The 23,382-nt window shown below is 39.9% G+C and overlaps 1 protein-coding gene across 2 annotated transcripts in view; it reads right to left on the minus strand.

Moving 5' to 3' along the window:
• Positions 1-315: 315 nt before the first annotated feature.
• LOC149226188 (putative serine/threonine-protein kinase PBL22) overlaps positions 316-23,382 on the minus strand; it is a 153,877-nt gene continuing 130,810 nt past the window's right edge. Inside the window, exon 13 of one of the 2 annotated variants that reach the window (XM_089377425.1) lies at positions 316-939. In XM_089377425.1, coding sequence (XP_089233551.1) covers positions 667-939 — 273 coding nt within the window. In that variant the 3' untranslated portion in view covers positions 316-666. The remainder of the gene's footprint in view (positions 940-23,382) is intronic. The other variant, XM_089377424.1, reaches the window with a different exon arrangement.

Below are 23,382 nucleotides of genomic sequence, written 5' to 3' on the forward strand. Positions count from 1 at the left end.
GTTATCAAGAGCTAGTTACACCTTGTTAAAACAGCTGTGAAGTGATCCGTCGTTTTGACACTAGCAGTAAAATCCTGGACAACATGAATATTGTCAGTTTTATCACCATCCTGAACAGCCATTGTACCATTGATAATTTTTATAGTAACAAATGCATTTTCATTCCTGGCTTATCTTATTAATTTTAATGCCAAAAATGGTAAATTTAAAAGCAAAACTATTTTGAAATTGGTATTGGTTCAGAAACCCTCATAATTTCTGTACCAAAATAATGTAGTACATATTAATAACTTCTAAACCTTGAGATCATTTGATTTAACATGAAAATTGATGGTTTTACATTAATCAACAGTAGAATACCAAGGCTGAAGTACAGTCAAAAGGCGCACAGGCTACACAACATAGTACATCCTCACCCAACTGAAAGTAGAGCCCAAGATAAGTGCTTTATTTAATGCTTGATTACAAGGAACCAAAAGGTCCACCATGATGCCGCAATATGTGGCATTATTTTGCAAACCATACTGTACAATTCTATCACATAAGATGAATGGATATACTACACTTGCTGAACTTTTGGACAAAATCCAATAAAGAATCACTTCCTCGAAGAATAAATTAGAAATGCAATAAATCACACTCAGACTGGCCGCAGAGAAAAAATAACTACTCACCTTCAACTGTTCTTTTAAACAACTCACTACCTAATGTTACATTGGTTGTTCCTTCAACCATGGCCACTGTCAGGCCCCTTTCCTTCTCCAGAATTCGATCAAGCTCATTTGTAACTTCATTCATTGTGGGTCGTCTCTCACCTAGAGGCTCCACACATTGGAAAATCAAGTCTAGGAACTCCTTCATGGCATCTTCTGTGAAAGTATGATACAGTGTACTATCAATAAGAGCAGCCAGATTGTTTGCCTCCTTAAGAGAATGAGCCTTCACAAACACACAAAATTCATCAGCAACATGACCGATTTCCATTTCTGGTACAGGACTAGAAAAAAGTGACTACTTTGCATTTTCTTTTAACTGAAATTACAAACTTGTTATACCCTATTAATAAACCATTTTTGACATAGTATAAATTTTTTGATTGAGTTATGAAGTCTTCAGAGAATACTGAAAAATACTCTTGATGGATAAAACATGTTAAAATTAGCTAGGATAAGTGTCTTCCACATTGGCTTGGGGCTAGCATGTGGGAAAATATCCTAAAGTAACTTGGGAAATAAATTAACTTTATGAGATATAAAGTTATGAGATAAAGTGCACTTTAAGTGAAGTCAATGAAAGATTAAAACATAGTCGTTGGATCATGAGGGGCTAAGATTAAATCTCAGTCATTGATCTTGGAGGCTAGCTGGAAGGTCAAGAGACACACCCATTTGGCTTCTTAAGTGGCACAAATCCCAAGGAGAGCTCATTCTTCAATTGTGTGAGAGACACAAGAGACCAAGAGGAGAGGTCGAGCTGAGGAGAAGGTGAAGACAACAAGAGGCAAACATTCCAAGGCAACTGAGCACTAATTTTCAAGCAGAAGTGGCACACAAATCAAAGAAGAGGTACAAGCCTGAGCGGAATATACAGCAGCATTAAATCAGACTGCACAGTACATTTATTGCAGACCATACAGTCCATTTTGCTTCTTCATGAACAGTAATCAAGGCAGATTTTTGAGTTGGCTTGGCAAAACATTGAGGTAGATTTGAGCTGTTTTGTGGGCACAAAATTCAAGCAGCTGCTGCATTTAATGTTGTATCAGTCCGTACAACTGTATGGAATTCTCGGAAGAGTTTGGCATAAAATTCGAGGAGCATTTGTGGCACGAATTTCAAGAAAAAGGGCTGCTAATTGGTTGAGATAAGTTGTTAAATTCTGTTGAATTTCTCTGCTGTAAGGAATTTTTAAAAGCCCAAAGAAAAATAAAATCTCCCTCTTGCACTGGTTTTCCCTCTGGGGTTTTTCCAACGATAGTTTGTCCAAGATTTTGAGTTTTGTTGATGAGTTTGTTGGTTATAATTCGCTGATTTCAGGTTCAGATTTATCTTCTCTGTTGTTGTTCATAAAAAGCAGACCTCTATTTTGCTTAGCATGCAAGATTTCTGAGTAATTTCATTGAAACAATTACATATGTGTAGACAAAGTGTTTGATGAAATTCCTACAACAAATTTCTGAACTGTAAGTTATTTTTGTGTATTTTCTCACCAGGTATCAGAGCTTGGTTGCTCGGATTGAATCAGCAGTGGAACAGCAATTAGAACTCAGTTTTGTTCATCAAAGGAGGATGATTTATTGTATTTTGTCATGGCTATTGGTTAAAAGGACAGGTTGGAGGGCACAAGTAATTTCTGCCCATGGAAAGCAAGGATCAGTCTGATTCTGGAGAAAAATGAGGTATGGGGCATCCTTAATCGAGCCGGTTGACCACTACGTGTCAACTACCCATAGCAGTACACTTGCTTTTTCGCAAAAGCGACAGCGCTTAATCGACATGTCCGTGCCATTCAACAGTCATCATCGACCTGATCATGTTATGCTGTAAACCCAGTCTGCATGTGTAAACTGTAAATAATCTTAGCAGATCTGAGTCATGTATGTAAATTCTCTAGTTGGACCTAATTTTCTAGTGATAATCTACGTTCCGGAAGGTTTTTTGTCTCACAAATCCATGATCGATAGAGTTTTCCTTCAGCCTAACCCCAAAGCCAGAATGAATTTTGTCATTAGAATCTTAGAGGAATCCTAGTGTGTTAATCTACTAGATTATATTTGGTCGCAGAACTGGGTGGTCTATGAGGGTCTATGTCAAATGGGTTTTCCCCCTTGAGATGTAAAATTGTAAAAGTCATGATGTAAAGTGTCTTGAGGGTTAGAAAATGTTTTAATCCCCTCATAAGTCCTAAGTCCTAGGCCCTAGGTGATTTTTCCAAAGGCTAAGTTCGACGATCCAAAAATAAAAATGAAAAAATAAATAAAAATAATAATAATAATAAGTCAAATTTTTGAGTAAATAAATGCAGAATTTTAATTTTTTAATATATTAAAATGAATTTAAAAATTCGACGGATAAGATTAAAAAAAATCTTGATCCTCATCGACGGTCGAGATTAGTTTGACATGGATCACTCGAACTAGCCGTTGGGATTTTTTCCTTTAAATAGGGTGCTAGGGGTCATTTGAGATCAGATGGGATCTAAGAGTCTCGTGCTAAGGAAAGCTCTCTTGTAGTCATTTTTTGTGCAATAAAGAAAGACTTTGGGGTTGAAAATCTCGCTGGTGTTACTCTTCTGGAAATGCTGTAAGATTGTTTTATTTTTCTGCATAATTTTATTTTTAGCCATTGATGATAGCTTAATGAAGATTGATTCAGGCACAGGTATCTTGTCTGATCTCTGGGGTTTGAATGATAGTTTAGATTCTGAAATATAATGGCAGGTATCTCCATTTGATCTGAATTTCACTATTGTTTTCTTCCTCTATGTTAATGGTTGATTTTAAGCTGTGCAAGAAATCTTAGTTTTGAGTTTACCGGGTGTTAGGGGAAGTTCACGGCTGAACCAGCCAACTCCCGGATTGCGTTTTCTGAAAGAGCCCAGCCAGTTTTGATCCTGGGCTTATCATTTGAAAAAAAATTATGAATGCATGAAGGGTTTTTCTGAAGCATCTCACATTAAATTTAAATTCTGAAAATATTTCTGTGACATAACGATAAATCTGGTTATCTAGAACCTTCAGTTTGTAAATACTGTAATTATTTAGCTGATTTAGGGTTTTCAATTTTGTTTCTTGCACATTTTACTTCTCGGTGTTCTGTTTTTGCCATTGCAGGTTGCAGGTGTAGATTTTAAAGTCCTTCAAGGTTTTCCATCAGGCAATCAGGGTTTCCATTATGCAATCTAGAGCAGGAAGGGTTTAAAGGTTTCAGTTTCTCTGCCACTCAAGGAAATTTTTTTATTTTCTGACAGAAAAAGCTCAAATTTTTTTTATGCTATCCGGATCTTCAAACCTTTCCGCGAGCTGCCTGGTCATTTTTTGCCACTGTTGTCTAGCTTTCTCCATGCAACAGAAAAACATCCCTCTTTTCTCCACGTCTGTTCTACGCATTCAACCAAACCCTTACGCAAATCTTCATGCTGCCCAGCTCCACGTCCTTAGCCATCCATATCACTGCGTCCTTCTATGTGTGTTACCCTCGACATCCTTGCTGCCACTGTCCATTTTCTTCATTCAGCCGAGCCATCCACGCAGTCCATCCAAGTTTCTCTCCACCTACGTATTCTCTACAAAACCGTTGCTCAAGATCTGGCTTTAGAATTGGACTTTCAGTTTATTTAATTTAGGTTTTTTCTTAGTTAGGTGTTAGTTTAATTTTATTTTCATTTTTTAGATTTTATAAATTGTATTTTTTATGTGTAAGTATTAGATCATGTTTTGATTTTAGTTTTGTTTTATTTTTGTAAATAAATCAAAAATCATAAAAAATAAAATCATAAAAAGTTGATCCTTAGGCCTTCTTTAGAGTTTTGTTTAGATTTTTTAGATAATAGTTTTGTTTTATCTTAATCTTAGAATTAAAAAAATTATAAAAATAAAAAATCATATACAAATAAAAAATAATAAATAGAATAAATAAAATAAAATAAAATAAATAAAAAATTAGATTTTAATGGGTTCATATTTTGTTTAGATTTATTTTGATTTTAGGATTAAATTTTAATAATTTTGAGTTTCATTTAGTTTAGTTTAATTTTGTTTTATTTATATAAAAATTTATGGGAGAACAAAAAAAAAAAAAAAAAAAAACAAAAAATTTTGAAAAGCTTAGCTAAAAATTGAAAAAACATGTTGGCATCTTTTTGTGGTATCAATGTGCCATTGTTCCATAGTTAAATACACTTAAATGTTTATTTGAAGTTAGCTATGTGAAAGTGGTGACTGGTCAGCATTTAAATTTTATGATCATTTCAAGCATTTAATTTTTCTTTAGAAATTTAATTGCTGCATCATTATTAAGGCGTTGTGCGTCTGTTGAATATCTTGCATTTTGCTTGGGTTATTTGATGATAAATGTTTGTTTTACATGGTTTATACTTTTGCAACATTTAATAGATAATCATTTAATCATTTATTTCATAAGGCACTGATCTATTAACTTATAAAATCAATTAAGTGCTTTTTTCCCTTTGTGTCTCCCAACCCAACTGGTCCACAGTTGGTCATCCATTGCCCCATAGGGTCTACCCGCCTTAGCCGCGGGAGACAGGCTTAAACGGAGAGATCGGGGATCAGGGTGATAGCCCCCAGTCTGAGCGTTGTCGTGACAATCTGTGCGACAACAGAGCCTACTATCGAGAAATCTAGGGGCTGCTAAATTAGATGATTTCTCTTTGATAATTGCTTGTGATGTTCTTTTACTTAACTTGTTGTACTTGTTATTATCTTCTCCCTCCACTTGATTAGTATTGTGTTCTTATCATCAAACAGCGACCAAATTATAAAAATCAATGAGACAAGAGGACACCAGATATAGGCTATAAGTCAGGGCCAAAACCTCTCCTCTTGAGAGGAAAACCAACAAAAAATCTTCTCTTCTAGGTCGAATGTTCAGATGACGAAATCCAAGACCTATGACTCTTGTCAAAGACCACTCCAAAACCAAGCCGACTTTCCTTCTTGATGAACTTTTCTTTTCAAAGTCAGCATCCAGCAACTTCGACCTAGCAGCTTCCAGCAACTTTGACCAAAGAATTTCCAGCGAACTTCAACCTAGTACTTTCCAGCAACTTCGACCTAGCAATTTCCAGCAACTTCGACCTCCTAGCAACTTCAACTTCCCCAGCGATTTCTTTTGCAACTTTGATTTCCCTAGCAACTTCTTTTGCAACTTCGACTTCTCCAACAACCTCTGCAATTTTGGCTTAGCTGATGCATTAGAAACCCTAACATGAGTGAGCGAGAGAGAGAGAGAGTTTCAAAAATTCGATCTTGCTTCTCTTCTTCTTTTCCTTGATTTTCATCATTTTCCTTTTGTCTTGCAGCTTCTTTCTTGAGGAGATCGAACTTGCTTGTGTGCTCTCCAAATGAGGTCGAGTTCCTTCTTATATATAGGCTTCCAAGGAGGTTGAATTATGCTTCATAATGCAGACTTGTCTCTTTGCTAAAGTCGACTGTCGACTTGGTCTTGGAGGGAGTCTTTTGATTTCTTTTGACATGATACAATATGCCCAATGGGGTCTTACATATATGTAAATGACCCAATTGACTTCTTGACTCTATGACAAACTCTAAAAGCACTCAATGGGTGCTTGACCTAAATAAAATTGACCTTGAGCATCAAACCCATGCTACAAAAATAATAACAATAGTTTTTTCTTTCCTTTTACAATATACAAGAATCGAAAATACATTTCATATTTATGAAGACCGAACCTAGTTACTTATTTCAACACTCCCTCTTAACTAGGGAGATATTCATAATCCATTAAATGTACATGGACAATCTCATACTGAAGAATTCTCATAAGAAGAGTCGGATTGGTAAGCCATCTCATAAGCTATCTTATCAGCTTATATCAGTGCATCTCACCATATCAACTAGCATTGTCACATAGCAAGGCCTTGAGTCCTTGACTAATAGCTCTATCTCTCTATAAGATCATAGAAAAATGTTGGGGAGGCCAATGATTTATAGACACCAATATCATTCTCTCTCAAGGCACATACCCCATCCAGATGTTCACAAGGTATGTCCTTCTAGGACTATCCCTGTCTTGGATTAACACATCCTCAAAGAATTTTGTCTTCGATTACTCTTGCCTATGGGATGCCCTACCACATCCTCGAGGAGTATCAGAATTCAGATGCTCACCCAATCCTCCATTTTTTCTTCCTAACATGAACACAAGAACGATGTGTCTATCTCTCCCTCTCAACAAGGGAGGATCTACTCGTTCCTATAAAAGGAATATTCCCAAGCTCCCTCTCAACTAGGGACTTGCCCAAGCTCCCTTTTAATTAGGGATTTGTTTTCAGCAACAGCAATCTGCTCTTCAATGGAGATCATGGCACTATCAACTACTTGTAGGGCTCCTCTTTTTGCATCATCATGTCATGGATGAACTTCAACTTCTTTATTATAGAGCCATCTTCTTCATAACTTCATCGTGGAGCATCGGCCATCTTCTTCATAACTTCATCGTGGAGCATCAGCCATCTTCTCCATCATTTTCCCTTCAACGAACCATAGTGTTGAACCAATAGTCATGTCATCCTTCTCTTCATTGGAAAGTGATCTTCTAGTCCACATAAGACTTTTTTTTCATACAGCTACCTTTTCCAAGGTTTCTATCAAGATCTTCCATCCAATCTTATGAGTACTAGTTGTAGGTGACTTCTACAACCCTCTTTTGATAGTCCTGTTTCAACCCATCCAAATGCTTTCATAAAAATTAAAATGAACATCAAATCAAAGTTACCTTTTTATGATGGTCTTTTGTCATGACATCAGCTTCTTGCAATATCAACATCTTGCACATGTATGAATCCATCTTCATACATTACCAAGGTTTTCCCTTTCCTGCATACATATCAAGGTCTTAATACTTTCTTCATGGAGATGCCATAGCTAATCCTCCTCGATATCAAATGTTGATCACCTATGAAACCAGATTAGCTGAAAAGGGCCGACGTGTCACGAATCCGTCAAATTTGACATGATTCGGGCCAAATCGTGTCCAGAAATTGTGACACGTCGTGTCCAATTGGGACATGATCGAATGCGGGTCTTGTCCCAATCGAACACAACGTGTCACGATTTCCGAACATGAATCTGGAAAAAGTCACCCGTGTCGCATAAAAAATGTGAATTGTTGCTTTAATTCGCTTTTACTTCTCTCTTTTGTTGTGGGTTTGGTGTGAGGGGTTTGGAGCAAGGAGCAAAGGGTGTGGGAGCATTTTCAAGGAGATTCAAGCAACAAGTAAGTGCATTTACTCTCTATTTTTTTGTATTTTTATTACAGCAGATTGCATATGCATTTCTTTTACAAATTTGTGCATTTTGGGTTTTCTTTTACAGTATTCATGGGTCAATCAAAGGCAGCAGGGAAGGGGCAAAAGAAGGGGAAGAATGTACCCATTGGAGATTCCCCTCCTCCCCCAAATTCATCAGAGTTTGCTGCAAGTATTCCCTCTATTGCAAGTAATGTTGAGGGAAGACATCCTCCTCAATGTAACATTGAGAAATATCCCTTGTGGAAATATGTCACAAGAGAGCAAGGGCCAAGCAGCAAGGTGAAGGGAGGAGGCAATGTGAATTGGAGATGCAACTTTTGCCACAATACTTTCACGAGCACATATTTCCGTGTGAAAATATTGACCAAGTTGTGGAGTTGGAGCTTGTACAAAAGTGTCTTTACCAAAGAGGAAAGAAATGGAAAGAGAGTCCAATGTTGGTATGGCAAATGTGGCTGCAAAAAAAGAATAAAAACAAGAATGATGACCCCCTTCCATTTTTTAGGAAAGGCAACAACAAATTCCCATTTGAGAGTTCTAGTGGGGGACAAGTAGCAAAAACAAAGGCAATTTCACTTGGTCCAAAGGACAGGGTTTTTCAAAAGGAGTAACGGGAAGAGCTTCATCTCACCATTGCCTTTTTTTTCTATCAAAACTTCTTATCCTTTATTTATTGATAGATGTGTCGAGCTCTAACCCAAGGGGCTCTGTCAGGGTATGTGCCTCCTGGTTCAAAAAATCTTAGAACCACATTGTTGACGAAGGCAAAAAAAAGAGGTGCAAAAAATGCTTGAGCCTATTAAAGCATCATGGCCAACATCTGGGTTAGCATTGTTTCTGATGGATGGACAGATCCACCACGGCACCCACTCATCAACTTCATGGTGTCTTCCTTGAATGGTCCAGTTTTCTTGAAAGCTGTGGATACACTTAGAGAATACAAGGATGCATAATATATGGGTGAGTTGTTTATTAAAGTTATTGAAGATGTAGGTGTTGATTCTTGTGTGCAAATCATTACAGATAATGCACCTGTTTGCAAGGTTGTTGGCATGATTGTGGAAGCTAAATATCCACAAGTGTTTTGGACACCTTGCATTGTCCATTCATTGAACTTAGCACTGAAATCCATTGCTTCTGATGTGCTTTGGATTGGTAACATTATTGAGGATGCACGGCATATCCGTAACTTTGTACAAAATCATACAAATGCCCTCACTATCTACAAGGAGTACAACAATCTATCATTGTTGAATATTGCGGATACACGGTTTGCCTCTTCATTCATCATGTTGAAGAGGTTGAGGGAAGTCAAGACCGCTCTTGGGGCCATGGTTATTTCATAGTTTTGGTCTTTGTGGAGAAAGACAGATCAAGTCGCCTCTACAAGAGTGAAGGACAGTGCTAGATGATGGTTGGTGGGAGAGGGTAGATCTACTTATTCAGATCATGGACCCTATCATTTCTTTGCTTCAATTTGCAGATACAGACCAACCCATCCTAGGAGGGGTTTATGAGGGATGGGATTCCATAATTGAGTCTGTGAGGAGCATTATTTTACAGAGTGAGTGCCCCGAGTATAAGACATCACCAGAGGCATTCTTCATCACTATTCAAGATATTCTTGTCAACAGATGGGACAAGAATTACACACCTTTACATTGTTTGGCTCACTCATTGAACCGAAAATACTACAGCCATGAGTGGTTGAATGATGGACCTTCCCGCAAATTCCCTCCTCTCATGGGTGGGAAAATCTCATAGGGGAAGAAAGATGCATTCAAGCAGGTTTTTCAGGATAGAGCATTGCTTGATGAGGTGGAGGATGCCTTTGCAGAGTTTTCCACTGGCATTGGTTGATTTGCAAGATATGATCTGATTAGAGACACGGGGCTAAGAAACCCTATTCTAGGTGGGCAAATCATGAGGCAACAAGCCCTCCTCTACAGCAGTTAGCCATGAGGCTCCTCTCTCAGGTGACTTCATCCTCTTGTTGTGAGAGGAATTGGAGCACATATGGGAATTTGTATAGTGTTAAGAAGAGAAGGCTTGAGCAATCCAGGGCAGAGACAATGGTGTATGTGCACACCGACATTCGTCTCCTTTATAGGCAGAGGGAAGAGTGGTTGAAGGGAAAAACAAAGATGTGGGATGTCTTTCCTAATGATATGGGTCTAGACGGCAGTGTTGAGTTGGCATTGGCCAACATGGATCTCAACGATCCAGTGCTAGAGCCTGTCAAAATTGATGATGGTAATACTCTAGAGGGATCATCCTCCACACCAACAGATGCAGAGATGACTTTGGATACAAGGGAGGAGGATGCCTTGAGGCTTGTATACTTGTAGTTGTTTTGTATTTTCTATTTATATTTTCCATTGACATTGCACTACCTATGTAACACATTTTGATTTTGATGACTTAACGAGAAAACTACAACTATCAGTGTCTTTATCTTACTATCTTGTCTTTCTCCTATTGGATCATCGATGAATTGAATATGTATTATGAATTCAGAATTTATGATTTATCATTTATGTGACATGTCACAAATTACAATTGTATTTGAATTTTGTATGTACTATCACTATGCATAATGTTACTAACTTACTTTCTAAACAGCAAAACTTACATCTAGATGAAGATCTAATGAGAATTTGTGTAAGAAATATATATATATATATATATATATATATATATATATATATATAAACGTATCCGAACGTGTCCTGTTCCGGGGGGTCAACGTGTATGTATCCCACACTCAAATCCCCGTATCCGTCGAATCCAGAATCCACGTGTCAGTGACTTAGTTGATCACTTATCTTATCTTATAGATGCATCTTCCCACGAACTCTTCTTTCATCTTCTTCACATATTCAAGTTCTTCTATACATAGGTCCTTCATCATAGGAGCCATAGTTGACAACCACCTCATATTCTTCATGAGGTCAAATTATGTTGATTTCATCTTGTCAATCTGTAGAAGAGTTCAGGGCACATTGTATTCATGCCTTCCTGCATCATTCTAATGGAAGAGTTTCTTCTTCTCTCATCATGCACATGAGATAGAGTATATCACCATTCTATCTGCTACCATATGATGACATGACGTTATCTATATATGAACATACCTCTTCCTTCATATGGCCATCTAGACTTCCTTCTAGCAGCTTCTTTTCCTTTTTTGAAGATGAAAATATTTCAACCAACTTGACATGTTTCACATCTCTATCATCATAACATCATCCCTCTAAACTGTGGATATCACACTATGTGGAATATAGATTATCTATGTGACACTTTCTTTTTCTATGTAGAGGTGAATCTTCTAATAAAGATTCCAATGGAGGATCTTGATGATCCTCATTTTGCAAGTGCTTTCTACTAATGATGATGAGATGTGATGATTACTTATCTTGCTAGATAAGATTCTTTCAACCATACAAACTGCTTACTTCGGTTATTCTTCTATGCTTCTAATGGAGATGCCATGTGCTATGAAGAAAGCTTCAACCATATCGACTTCGACTTTCCTTCCATGCTTCTATGATGATGTCATGAGCTATTTCCTTTCTATCATGTACTATGACTGCTTTATCTATATAAACATCATGCTTCTAATATGATGCATCCGATCATACCTACAATGTTTTTCATCATGACTGCTATTTTCAATCATAGTAGAGGTCTTTTGCTTCTTCCTTCTTTGTCTTCTTGTTTTATGTTTCCTCTACTTCTTCAGTGTTAAATTGGCAACTAGGGCCAAACTCCATGTGGGTCAGCTTATTTATGGCAGCTGATATTTTTATTGGATCCCTCTCGTCGAGAGGTGTAGGATTAATCCAAAGATCATCCGATTCCGATATGTATTTATGGAGATATGAATTTATTTAGATTATGGTTTTATTATCTAGCCGACCAGCTCTTATGTAGGCTCTAGAAGCCCAAACGTCATGTCTATTCAATCATCCGCTTTTAGTATAAATAGATGAGGATTTGATGTCATCTGCACACACATTCTTGAGGTGATCTCCTCTCCACGTCTTGGGATTTTGGAGAAGGAGAGAACCAAAAGGATACGCTGGTCTAGAAGAAGCCCTAGTTGCAGATAAAGCCCTAATCACAATGAATGTGTTGCCCTCAAAGTGATGCCCTAAATTCGTGTCTATGGAAACATCTATACGCTGGCTATGATACAACACAGCAAGATATCCTAATACGCAGCAAGAAGACATGTTCACGCAGCAAATGAAACTGCTGTCAAGGTATGAAGTCGCAGTCATGTATTAAGGCATGAAGACGCAGTCATGGTAGCCACATGAAGCACAGTTGGCCGCAGCATGAAGTGAAGCCGCAGGCATTAGAATCACAGTTGTTCTCGCAGTCAAAGAAGAAACTGAATCCACGTGAATCTTGGGTACAGGTATACGCAGATCATGGAGAATACGCGCAGGAAATACGCAGCCGCAATAGATATATACACACGTTGTAATAAGACTTGTTACACGCAGTTCTAAGTGAAGGTTATTTATACGTTGTTCATAATGGGTGAGACATGTTGTTCAAGAAGCCTTAAACATTGTCGCTGTAATATATATACCTAGTCGCAGTTCGTTGTAATGATATGCATCATATGTTGTAATGAGACACGCAGTTCATATATATATACACGTTGTTCAACGATGTTCATAATATCACATATATATATGCTGTTCATATGCACAGAGATATGTACTTCTGTTATAACTACTGTCCAGCATGATTATGAAGATCGTTGGCCTAAGGAGGCCCTAACCACAGATAAGAGAGGCCTAATACGCACTCCCATAATAGACACTATCACAGCAAATCGAACCCTGTTGACAGCAAGAAGGAAAGTTCAAGTTGTTGTAGGGGGCAGCATTGTCATAGAGATAGGACTATTTGCGTGTTCTTTTGTGACTGCATGAAGTTGTTATCTTCTTGTAGGAGAACCGAGTTAGAGGAGCTAAGGGATAGATCTGTTGGGATCTCGTTGGAAAGACGAGAAACAAGCGTTATGTTGCCTAGAAGCCACAGAAAGACTGTGTGTTAGCCCGCAGGCCATAACACCACACTTTAGGATTGTGTATGAGTTTTGAGGACTTGTACATATTCCCAAATCAACAGCATATCCAGAGAAGTGTCCTAGTTTGTTTGAAGGACTGTTTCAATAGTGCTTGGTACCCTAACCATCATCATGATGACAGCAGCAAAGTATGTACAGCATAATGATGGAGGGCAGTAAAGTTGTGTACAACAACTCAACAATAGAACAGTGTGATGCAGCATGGGCAGCATGAAGCTTGGTGAGATCATGGGCAGAATGGGCAGCATGAAGCATGATGATGCATAAGCAGCTGAAGTATGAAGTCATGGACAACTTGATGTATGGGCAGCAGTGATCATGAGCAGCATGAAGATGCATGATGTAGCATGATGATGCTACACAGTAAGGTGCAGCAGATGAATGAAATGGATAGGTGAAGTCGTCACCTAGGAGATTCAGTTGAAGCAGAATGTCTTCAACTGATCTCATCATTATAGGAAATGATCTATGCTCAAATCCAGATAAGTCAAAGTGTTGACTTCTGTTGTAAATGTATTATCTCTCTCTCTCTCTCTCTCTCTCTCTCTCTCTCTCTCTACTAAAATTTGAAGATAAAAGAAGATTTGATCAAAGGGTTTCCCCACTCATTATGGGGTTTGTCCCTGGCTTGCGCCACATCTTGTGTCCTCTTGTCTTGGCTTGTCTTCTGCGATTTATATTTATGTTCTATCTGCAGTTTACTTTATGCTGATGTGATTGCTAATATGGAAAAGAAATTAAATAAATTGCTCCAGCATAGAACACACCTAAAAATTAACATGGTATCACAGGTGAGGTGAAGACAATGCCCAAGCAAGAGTGAAAGAGCAATCACTGAAGACAGTTGGGACAAGACAAAAGGATCAATGGGTTCCTCATAATTCACCTAGAGTGAAGTTGAAGCAGAGAATGTTATCAGAATGACGCAGCGGAAGTTTCTAATGGCATACCTAAAGATCACTCTATTGGGAAGTTCGGATCTAAGGAAAGGTAGATATCTTGGTTATGAGTTCGGCCCTTATGCGAAGGAGTGTCCAAATGACAAAGATGCAGGTCATCAAAGACACAGCCGACTCTTCAAGGAAGCAAGGAACACCAGGTAAGAAGAATCAAATATTGTTTCTGATAAAGAAGTGTTATCTTGTATTGGCCCTCTCCTATAGATTCTTTGGGAATCTGGCATATTGATTGTAGTGCTTCAAGGCACTTCATCGGATAGAAGGGTGCACTCTCTAATTTGGTAGAGATAGAAACAATCGTGGGATTACACTTGGAACCGATGCCACCTATCCTGAAAAGGGAATGGAAGTCAAAAGTTTTATGGTGGCATTCGTCAATGGAAAGGTACGTGTTTGAAAATTAAATTTTCAAAGATATTTTTGAGTTCAGGGTTGTATCAAATTGCAGGAAGTCCACTTGGGACCATGTCCATTGACACAGCATCGGAGGTCTGTGAGTCAGACGGTGACAGAGATGCCTGAATTCAAAAAGAGCATGAAGGTACATGTCTGAGATGTACCGAAGGAAAATCTTACAAGGGGACCATTCGCCCTCAGGTAGCAGGTCCATAGGTTTGGAACAACCCGAGGGATTTGAGATTGATGATCAGGAATCTCACGTATGCTGGTGGAAGAAAGCCCTCTATGGCTTGAAGCAAAGCACCTCGGGTGTAATATGAGAGGATTGATCGCTGTCAGATGAAGTCGAGATTCACTAAAAGTGAAACCGATCCAAACCTTTACCCGAAGGTTGAGAATGATAAACCTCTCATACCAGCACCTATGTCTGACAGGTGCAAACCCTCTTATTTGTAGAAGACAGAGGGAGTTGGATTCCGGATGTGGAATGATAAACTACAAGCCTGTGACTACCTCGAGGATCGTAAGTTATATGGTAGTGATGTCGGACCAGATTTGGGAATGCCTCTGAGTTTCATAAACTCATTCGCATTGATGTTCTTGGTGAACCTCCGTCCGAACATACGTTTTGCAGTTAGCATGGTGAGCTCATATTTGGTTGAGCCTCACTGGATTGGTGCCAAGAATCTTCTGAGATATCTTCAGGGCACAACCTCTCATGGATTGAGATACACTGCCGAAAAGATGAAATTGCATTATTATTCAAATGCTGAATGGGAAAGCAGTGTGGAGGATCACTAGAGCACCTTTCAGTGCTGGTTCTCTTTGGATTCTGCTTCGATGCAGGAAGCAGAAGTCGGTCACTATAAGCACTGCCAAGACTGAATACATGGCTACGAGTATGATCAGGTATGAAGTTGCATGGTTGCGGAAGCTCTTAAGTGGAGGTGGGATTCGATTATTGAGGAATCCTGTATTCGACAATTGCTCCAGCAGACAGACATCAAACACTGCCTTATCTGGGATATGGTAAGTCGATGAGCAAGGAGGCTCCATCGCACTGAGATGATGTATAGGTCAAAGCCCCGGGGAAAGATCAAATTTGTAATTTTCCCGAACAACTTGGAGTCGTCAAGAGACCTTTGTAAAAGGGTCCTGCATGTTGCATACATTGAGCTCTGGGAGCTCTTGGGGGCTTGCATTTCTTACTGGAGCAACATACAACCACAAGGTGACTCACCCTCTCCTGGTGGTGCACTGGAACAAGATGATTCGCTCTCTTGTGGGACAAGATGATTCGCTTTCTCGTGGAACAGGATGATTCGCTCTCCTGTGTAGCAAGATGATTAGTTCTCTTGTGAGGCCTGGATTGATGTGTTCTCCATGGCGATTGTAGCAGGATTGATGTGTTCTCCGGAGAGGCCTGGATTGATGTGTTCTCCATGGCAGCCTGCATTAATGTGTTCTCCATGGCGATTGTAGCAGGATTGATGTGTTCTCCTGTGAGGACAGGATTGATTAGTTCTCCTGTCGAGGCATTCTACCCATGCAGTCTGGGACTCATGGGAAGTACCTCTCATCTGATCAATGAGCAGGGAAATGAAGTTAGGGACCATAGTAGTACTATTGGATGCACCATTGTATCTACCGTACTCCCTACGCTAGGATGACCTCCATTGATCTGGGATCAATGATACTGGTCTAGGACCAGTGGTAGGAGTTGTACCATATATGACACTGACTTCGGGTTGGTTGAGACTGGTCTGGGACCAGTGGTACATACACTCAAAGTGACTTCTGTCAGTGCAGTACTGGTCTGGGACCAATGAGAGTGGTACATACTATGACGCTGACTTCGATTCGGTTGATACTGGTCTGGGACCAATGGTACACTCTCTTAGACTGCGATACTGGTCTGGGACCAGTGGTAGGAGTTTTACCATACTATGACACTGACTTCGGGTCGGTTGAGACTGGTCTAGGACCAGTGGTACATACTCTAAGACTGACTTTGTGTCAGTGCAGTACTGGTCTAGGACCAGTGAGAGTGGTACATACTATGACGCTGACTTCGGGTCGGTTGAGACTAATCTGGGACTAGTGGTACACTCTCTGAGACTACGATACTGGTATGGGACCAATGGTAGGAGTTGTACCATACTATGACACTGACTTCGGGTCGGTTGAGACTAGTCTGGGACCAGTGGTATGCACTCTGAGACTGACTTCAGGTCAGTGGAGAATGGTATGAGACATTCTCGATCAATTCTTCTTCTTCATAGTTCAGAAGAGCTGAGTAGAGCAGAGAAGAGCCAGCAGAGCTGAGCAGAGCAGAGCTGAGCAGAGCCAGCAGAGCTGAGCAGAGCAGAGCAGAGCCAGCAGAGCTGAGCAGAGCCAGCGGAGCTGAGTAGAGCACAGCTAGCGGAGCTGAGCAGAGCCAGCAAAGCAGAGCAGAGCTAAGCAAAGCAGAGCAGAGCCAGCGGAGCTGAGCAACGCAGAGCCAACGGAGCTGAGCAGAGCCAACAGAGCTAGGCAGAGCAGTGCAGGGCATTGATGACAAAGATAGTACAGTCGGACATATGGATCAGTGAATGGAGTTCTCCCTAGTTGAGAGGGAGTGTTAAATTGGCAACTAGGGCCAAACTCCATGTGGGTCGACTTATTTATCGCAGCTGATATTTTTATTGGATCCCTCTCGTCGAGAGGTGTAGGATTGATCCAAAGATCATCCGATTCTGATATGTATTTATGGAGATATCAATTTATTTAGATTATGTTTTTATTATCTAGCCGACCAACTCTTATGTAGGCTCTAGAAGCCCAAACGTCATGTCTACTCAATCATCTGCTTTTAGTGTAAATAGATGAGGATTTGATGTTCTAAAAGTTCTAGAAGAAGATGGCTCCATGATGAAGAAGTTGAAGTTCACCCATGACATGATGCAAGAAGGAGGAGCTCTACAAGCAATTGATTATACCATGATATCCATCGAAGAACAGATAGTTGTTGTTGTAAACAAGTCCCTAGTTAAGAGGGAACATGAGTATATTCATTTTATATGAATGAGTATCCTCCCTACTTGAGAGGGAGAGATAGACACATCATTCTTGTCTTCATGTTATGAAGAAAGAATGGAAGATTGAGTAAGCATCTGAATTCAGATACTCTTTGAGGATGAGGTAGGGAATCCAATATGTAAGAGTAATCGAAGAGCAAATTCCATGAGGATGTGTAAATCCAAGATGCGAATGGTCCTAGAAGGACATACCTTGTGAACATCTGAATGGGGTATGTGCATTGAATGACAATGATGAAGGTATCTATAAATCATTTGTCTCCCCTGTTACCCACCATTTTGTGGGTGATATCCCTAGGAGAAATTTTTTTCTCCAAGATGGACCTCAGTCAGCAGCCCCTTGCAGCCACCAGCTAGCTCATTGTGCCATTTCTACGCCACTTGAGCAAGTCATGTGGTCCCTCACCCATCTGCCATGATCGTATGTTTGAAGGTGGCCCTCCTGAACCTAAAGGTATGCCTTGTCATTTGGTAATTCAGTATTGTAGTTTGCTTATCATGGAGACTTATGGGCATGGATTAATGGGGGGATTCGGTAGAAAGAATGGGTTAGGTATGTGCTCTTGGATATTAAACTTGGGTTTTAGTCCCGTGGGATCTCTTTTACTGCCCATTGGGCTTTAGGGATGATATTCCACAGGAAACCCCGATTTTAGTTGCATGGTCCCACTCCCTTATCCTCTTATATTACCCCCTTTCCACGCATTATTACCCCATTCATAATTTCTCCCACCTGGGTCCACATTCCTCCACTAAGTCCACACAGGGTTAGCTCGCCCCTTCCCCTTGCCCACACCTTAGGGCAGTCCTGGAATGATGCCTGGAGGTTGATGCAGCTAAAAAGAAAGACAAAAGCATAGCTGGCCACATTCAACAGGAAAATGTACCACAAAATACAAAAGACGGTTGGGACAAACACATTTAGCACGTGGGAAAAAGCCAATACATGAGCTCTACCCCATCATCATGGCCATCACCCTGGATCCTACAAGTTCTATGAGCCTCCATCATATAGGAACCAATGATTGTCCCAACCCCTAATGGGCAATGAACTGCCCAACCTTAAAAGGGGATATTCACTACTATGCTCTTACCCCTTGAGCCCCGAGTAGTTAATCAAAGAAAATCATAAAAAGGCAAAAGGCATATAAAGAAGGGTGGAAAAATCAAGGTCGGGGCACCTCATGTACCACGATTGCTCCCTCCTATACATTATAAACCCAAGTGTGGGCTTCCCTTTTATTAGCTACCCTTGTACCCCAACATGTGGCCCAGGGCTGCCCCTTCTCATCCCCTACTTCATTCACCTATCTGTCACATGCCACCACCTTTTGAAGGATGTACCTTGAACATATTATCCCCTTTAGAAGTAGAAACCACCTAATAGAATAACCCCATTTGGAGTTAGGAGACATTGCCACATCTCAAAGCCCATTATCGAAGCACGGGCCATTACGAAGTCCCCACTTGTGGTCCATGGTTGGTAAGCTCATTTACTCGATTTCTCTTATGACTTGTTGTACTGGAAGGCTAGGGGACATTGGATCTTATGCAAGATTACAGATTGTCTCCATCTTGGGTTTGGTCTCCCTATAGGGGGTCCTAATCATCCAGAAACTACATTGGAACATGTAGGGTGTGTATTGAGAGCCATGGGCCTCCACAGTAGTAGACAGCACTCCATGGATCCCCGAGGATGGTCAAAGATGTTCGAACTACTCCCATTGGGCAAGGAAGATGCACCTAGTTCACATTTGCCCAGTCGGCCCCACAGATGTACCAAGCACTTAGCAGCTGACCCAAGACTTGTAGGATGATGTGGCATCCCCTACACCATCATCAGAGCCCTTGCAGACGATCTACAGGTATCTTCAACTCATTTGGAGACCCATGAGGTTATTATTGTGCCCCCACACCCATTGGGAGCACCACAGGTTTATTGTTTGGAGAACAAGGGGCCAACCCCTTGTCCATCACTTTTGAGGGTCCTACTCTTCATTATGGCACCCATGGACCTCATCAAGCCTCTTAGAGGGCTCTACGACATGTATTATTCATCATTTGACCTCTTAAGAGGCATATTCTTTCATTTGTGAGCTAGTTTGGTGGGCTTGTCACCAAAAGTTAGAATATTAGCACATTATTTTATTTTTGGGGCTTATGTAGGCCAAGGAGACTAATTCGAACTCCTCATTAGTGTATAAATACAAGTGAGATGAGTTCATTTTCTCATCATCACTTTGGATTGGATCTCTTCTCTCTATTGAGAATTTTGCACTTTTTTTGGAGGATGAATTGGAGCTTTATGAATGAATTTTGATGTGTGGATTTGGTTTATCATATCTTGGAGCTTCTCTATTGTCAATTGTGGATGGTTGGATATGTTCTATTACATGTAAGTACATGCTTTTAATGCTATTTTGGTTATACTTTGTCATATACATTGGATTGGGATTTTCGCTATTTCTAGGGGTAATTGTTGTATGCATTTACTGCTTAAATTGTGGAATTTTGTCTCTATATAGCATCTCTCAATGTATGGGCCATGTAATTTGAATGAAATCTCCTAGGTGTAATTCATCTTGATAAAGCCATCACCTTTTGCGCATCAAGGTATAAAAACTGCAAGATTGTTTCTCTTTGACTTTGAATGCTAGCGAAGTAGTCTTAAGGCCTCCTTGACTAAGAACTAGAAGTCCTCATTCATATTTATCATAGACTCCATTCTCCCAAGACTAAGGCACTGATCTACCAAGAGGTGGTCACCTAAAATCAAATCATTTTCACCTTTTCCTAGGTCTAGCCAGGTTGGCTCTCGTAGGGCATCATTTTCCCGACAAGATAGCCCGCCAAAAATTTTGATCTCCTAACCTCTCCTGTGCTAGTGTCTCCCCAAGGCCTCCTCCAATTTTGAATTCATTCCAACAATGGAGTTGTGAGAAAAACCAAGCCCTAGTCTCTGAGATCAAAATTTGCCTTAGTATCCCCAAGGCTAGTAACTCATAGGATCAATTCAACACCTTTAAGTGAATATTATTTCTTTCATCCTTTCCTCCTCCTTATCTAGGTTAAGAACATCAGTGGTTGCTAAACTCATGCCTCCTAACCTAGGTTGGGTCCACTTGGTCCCATGTGGTCCCATTCCTTTCAAAAGACAATTCTTCAAGAACCATCCGGGATACCATCAATAAGGATTTTAGGGATTGGGAAACACTTTCACAAGTCATATTTCCTAAACCTAAACCTCAAATCCTCCCATCCTTCTCCTAGAAGACATTGTGCCTTGCTTAGAAAGCAAGCAAGCTCTATCCTTCAAGCTCTTCTAGAAAGGGATCATTTGGGTCACTCCACATCCACTTATTGATTTATCCTTCATTGGTGACTCCATAATATACCGGGTCTCCTCCCATCAGTGAAAGCCCGTAAATACTAAGAAGCCTTCGGTAAGGTGACAGTGGGCTAAGTTTCCATTTATTGCCCTTGGTCTAGCATTTGCCCTTTAGGGATCCCCTTTAGGTCTTGTGCTAATTTGAGCAGTAACATCTTGGCGTCGTCGTCGGGGATACGAAACATGTGTTTTGTTCCCCATACGACATATTGACATAACATTATTGGCGACTCCACTAGGAGAACGAAGCCTTAGTCCTTCATCGAACTTTAGGGTCGATGCCTGTAGGGTGAAGCAAGCCTTTTTCTAGGCATCTTTAAATTCACCCTGGCGACTCATACATATTTTTCATGCATATCTCAAATAGGATGTATTCCTTTAATAAATTTCCCGCTTTGGACATTGCTAGCATCCCTGGGCACCCTAATCATGTCGAGGGAAGGATGGTACGTGGGGTGCCCGTGTTTGATGGTGATCCACTCTCCGCAATTGACCATGTAGAAAGATTTAATGCACATACTTCAAAGGAGAAAGTGGTTCACCAAGATGTCCTTATGTTATTGTTCATGGGATCTCTTCGTGGTCATAGCTCACGGCTACATGATCATGAACCCAAGAGCATCTCATCTGTTGAGGAGTTCGTTGATGGCTTTCTTAGTCACATTAAAGGATACCCTGCAGTAAGCATCCAAGAGGAAGCCCTCATCGAGCATCATCAAGACACTGAGAATCTAAGTAATGAGTAGGAAGACAAGTGATCGTTGGGTCTACATGGTGAGAAGGATGATTTTGAGAACACGCGTGTTAGGAAGAATGAGTCTATGGAAGGTGAAGTTGAGACTAACCTTACCTTTCCAAAGGATATTACATCTAATGATTCTCCTTTTGAGAACCTTGAGGAAGGTGTGTTAAAATTGGCAACTAGGGAAAAACTTCATGTGGGTCATCTTATTCATGGATGATAATATTTTTATTAGATTCCTCTCGTCGAGAAGTGTAGGATTGATATAAAGATCATCCGATTCCGGTAAGTATTCATGGATATATGAAATTATTTTGATTATGGAATTATTATCAAACCGACCTACAACTCATGTAGGCTCAGAAGCCCAACAGTCGCATCTATTCAAACACCAGCGTTGTGTATAAATACAGGACTTTTCCTCATTTGGACTCACTCATCTCATCACCTCTCTCTCTCTACTGTGCAGAAAAGAGTCTCTTTTCTACTACGAAGAAAAGGGTCTCTCCCTTCTACACCAAGGATTGGACAAAATCTTAACTAAATAAATGAGAAAGCAATGGGAATGATTTGTCAAAATGAATTGCAATTAACTTTATCAAAACTTCAAAGATTGGGTCAACTTGAATGGTATAAAGACATTATTTATTACTTGCAAAATTTGTCATGTCCTAACCATTTAGTTGGCCATAAGAGAAGAACATTAAGGCTTAGAGCAACTAAGTATTGCATTATGAAGGATGGTCTGGGTTGGAGAAATCCGGAGGGGGTAATACTTAAGTGTGTTGATGAAGTTGAAGCCAAAAAGCTTCTACCTGAGTTTCATTCAGGATTTTGTGGAGGGCATTATGCTGCTAAGACTACTACCATAAAATCTTGAGAGCTGGTTATTTTTGGCCTTCTATTTTTGTTCATGTACATAAGTATGTTAGAGGTTGCTAAGCTTGTCAACTATTCACTGGGAAGAAGAAATTAGCTTCTTTGCCTCTTCAGCCTCTAGTCGTGGAGGCTCCCTTTCAACATTAGGGGCTAGATTTTATAGGGAAATTTAATGAAAATTCGAGTAATGGCTACTCATGGATTATAACTTCCACTGATTATTTTACTAAATGGGTAGAGGCCATCCCTACAAAACACGCCACTAACAAAGTAGTGATAGATTTTCTTGAAGACAAGATTATCACTCGTTTTGGTGTCCCTGCCAAGATTACCACCAACAATGCCAAGGCTTTTAGCTCTGCTGGATTCTTAGCGTTTTGCTTTAAGTATGGCATTGTTTTATCCCATTCATCAAACTACTATCCTCGGGGTAATGGCTTAGCAGAGTCTAGTAATAAGAATTTAATAACCATAATCAAGAAGATAGTGGGGGATAACAAACAAGCATGGGATAGTAAAATCAAATATGCTCTATGGCTTGGATGTTACCCTTCCTGTGCACTTGAGGCTACCAACTTACCAATTGCTACAAAGTTTTACATCTGATAAAGATGTTGTGCAATGTAGGATTGACCAAATTGTAGAAATGGATAAAACCAGAAGAAGAGCCTTTGAGCATTGTTGTAAAAATCAATCTAAGGTAAAAAGAAATTTTGACAAATCATCTAGGAATAGAATGTTTTCTAACAGTGATATGGTTTTGTTATGGGCATCTTCTTGTATCATATTTCTAACCTTATCTCGTGTCATTTTT

The sequence above is a fragment of the Pinus tabuliformis genome, chromosome J (assembly GCF_031772625.1).
Source record: "Pinus tabuliformis cultivar Carrire ecotype Pingquan chromosome J, CPIR1, whole genome shotgun sequence".
In the NCBI taxonomy this organism is placed as follows: domain Eukaryota; kingdom Viridiplantae; phylum Streptophyta; class Pinopsida; order Pinales; family Pinaceae; genus Pinus; species Pinus tabuliformis.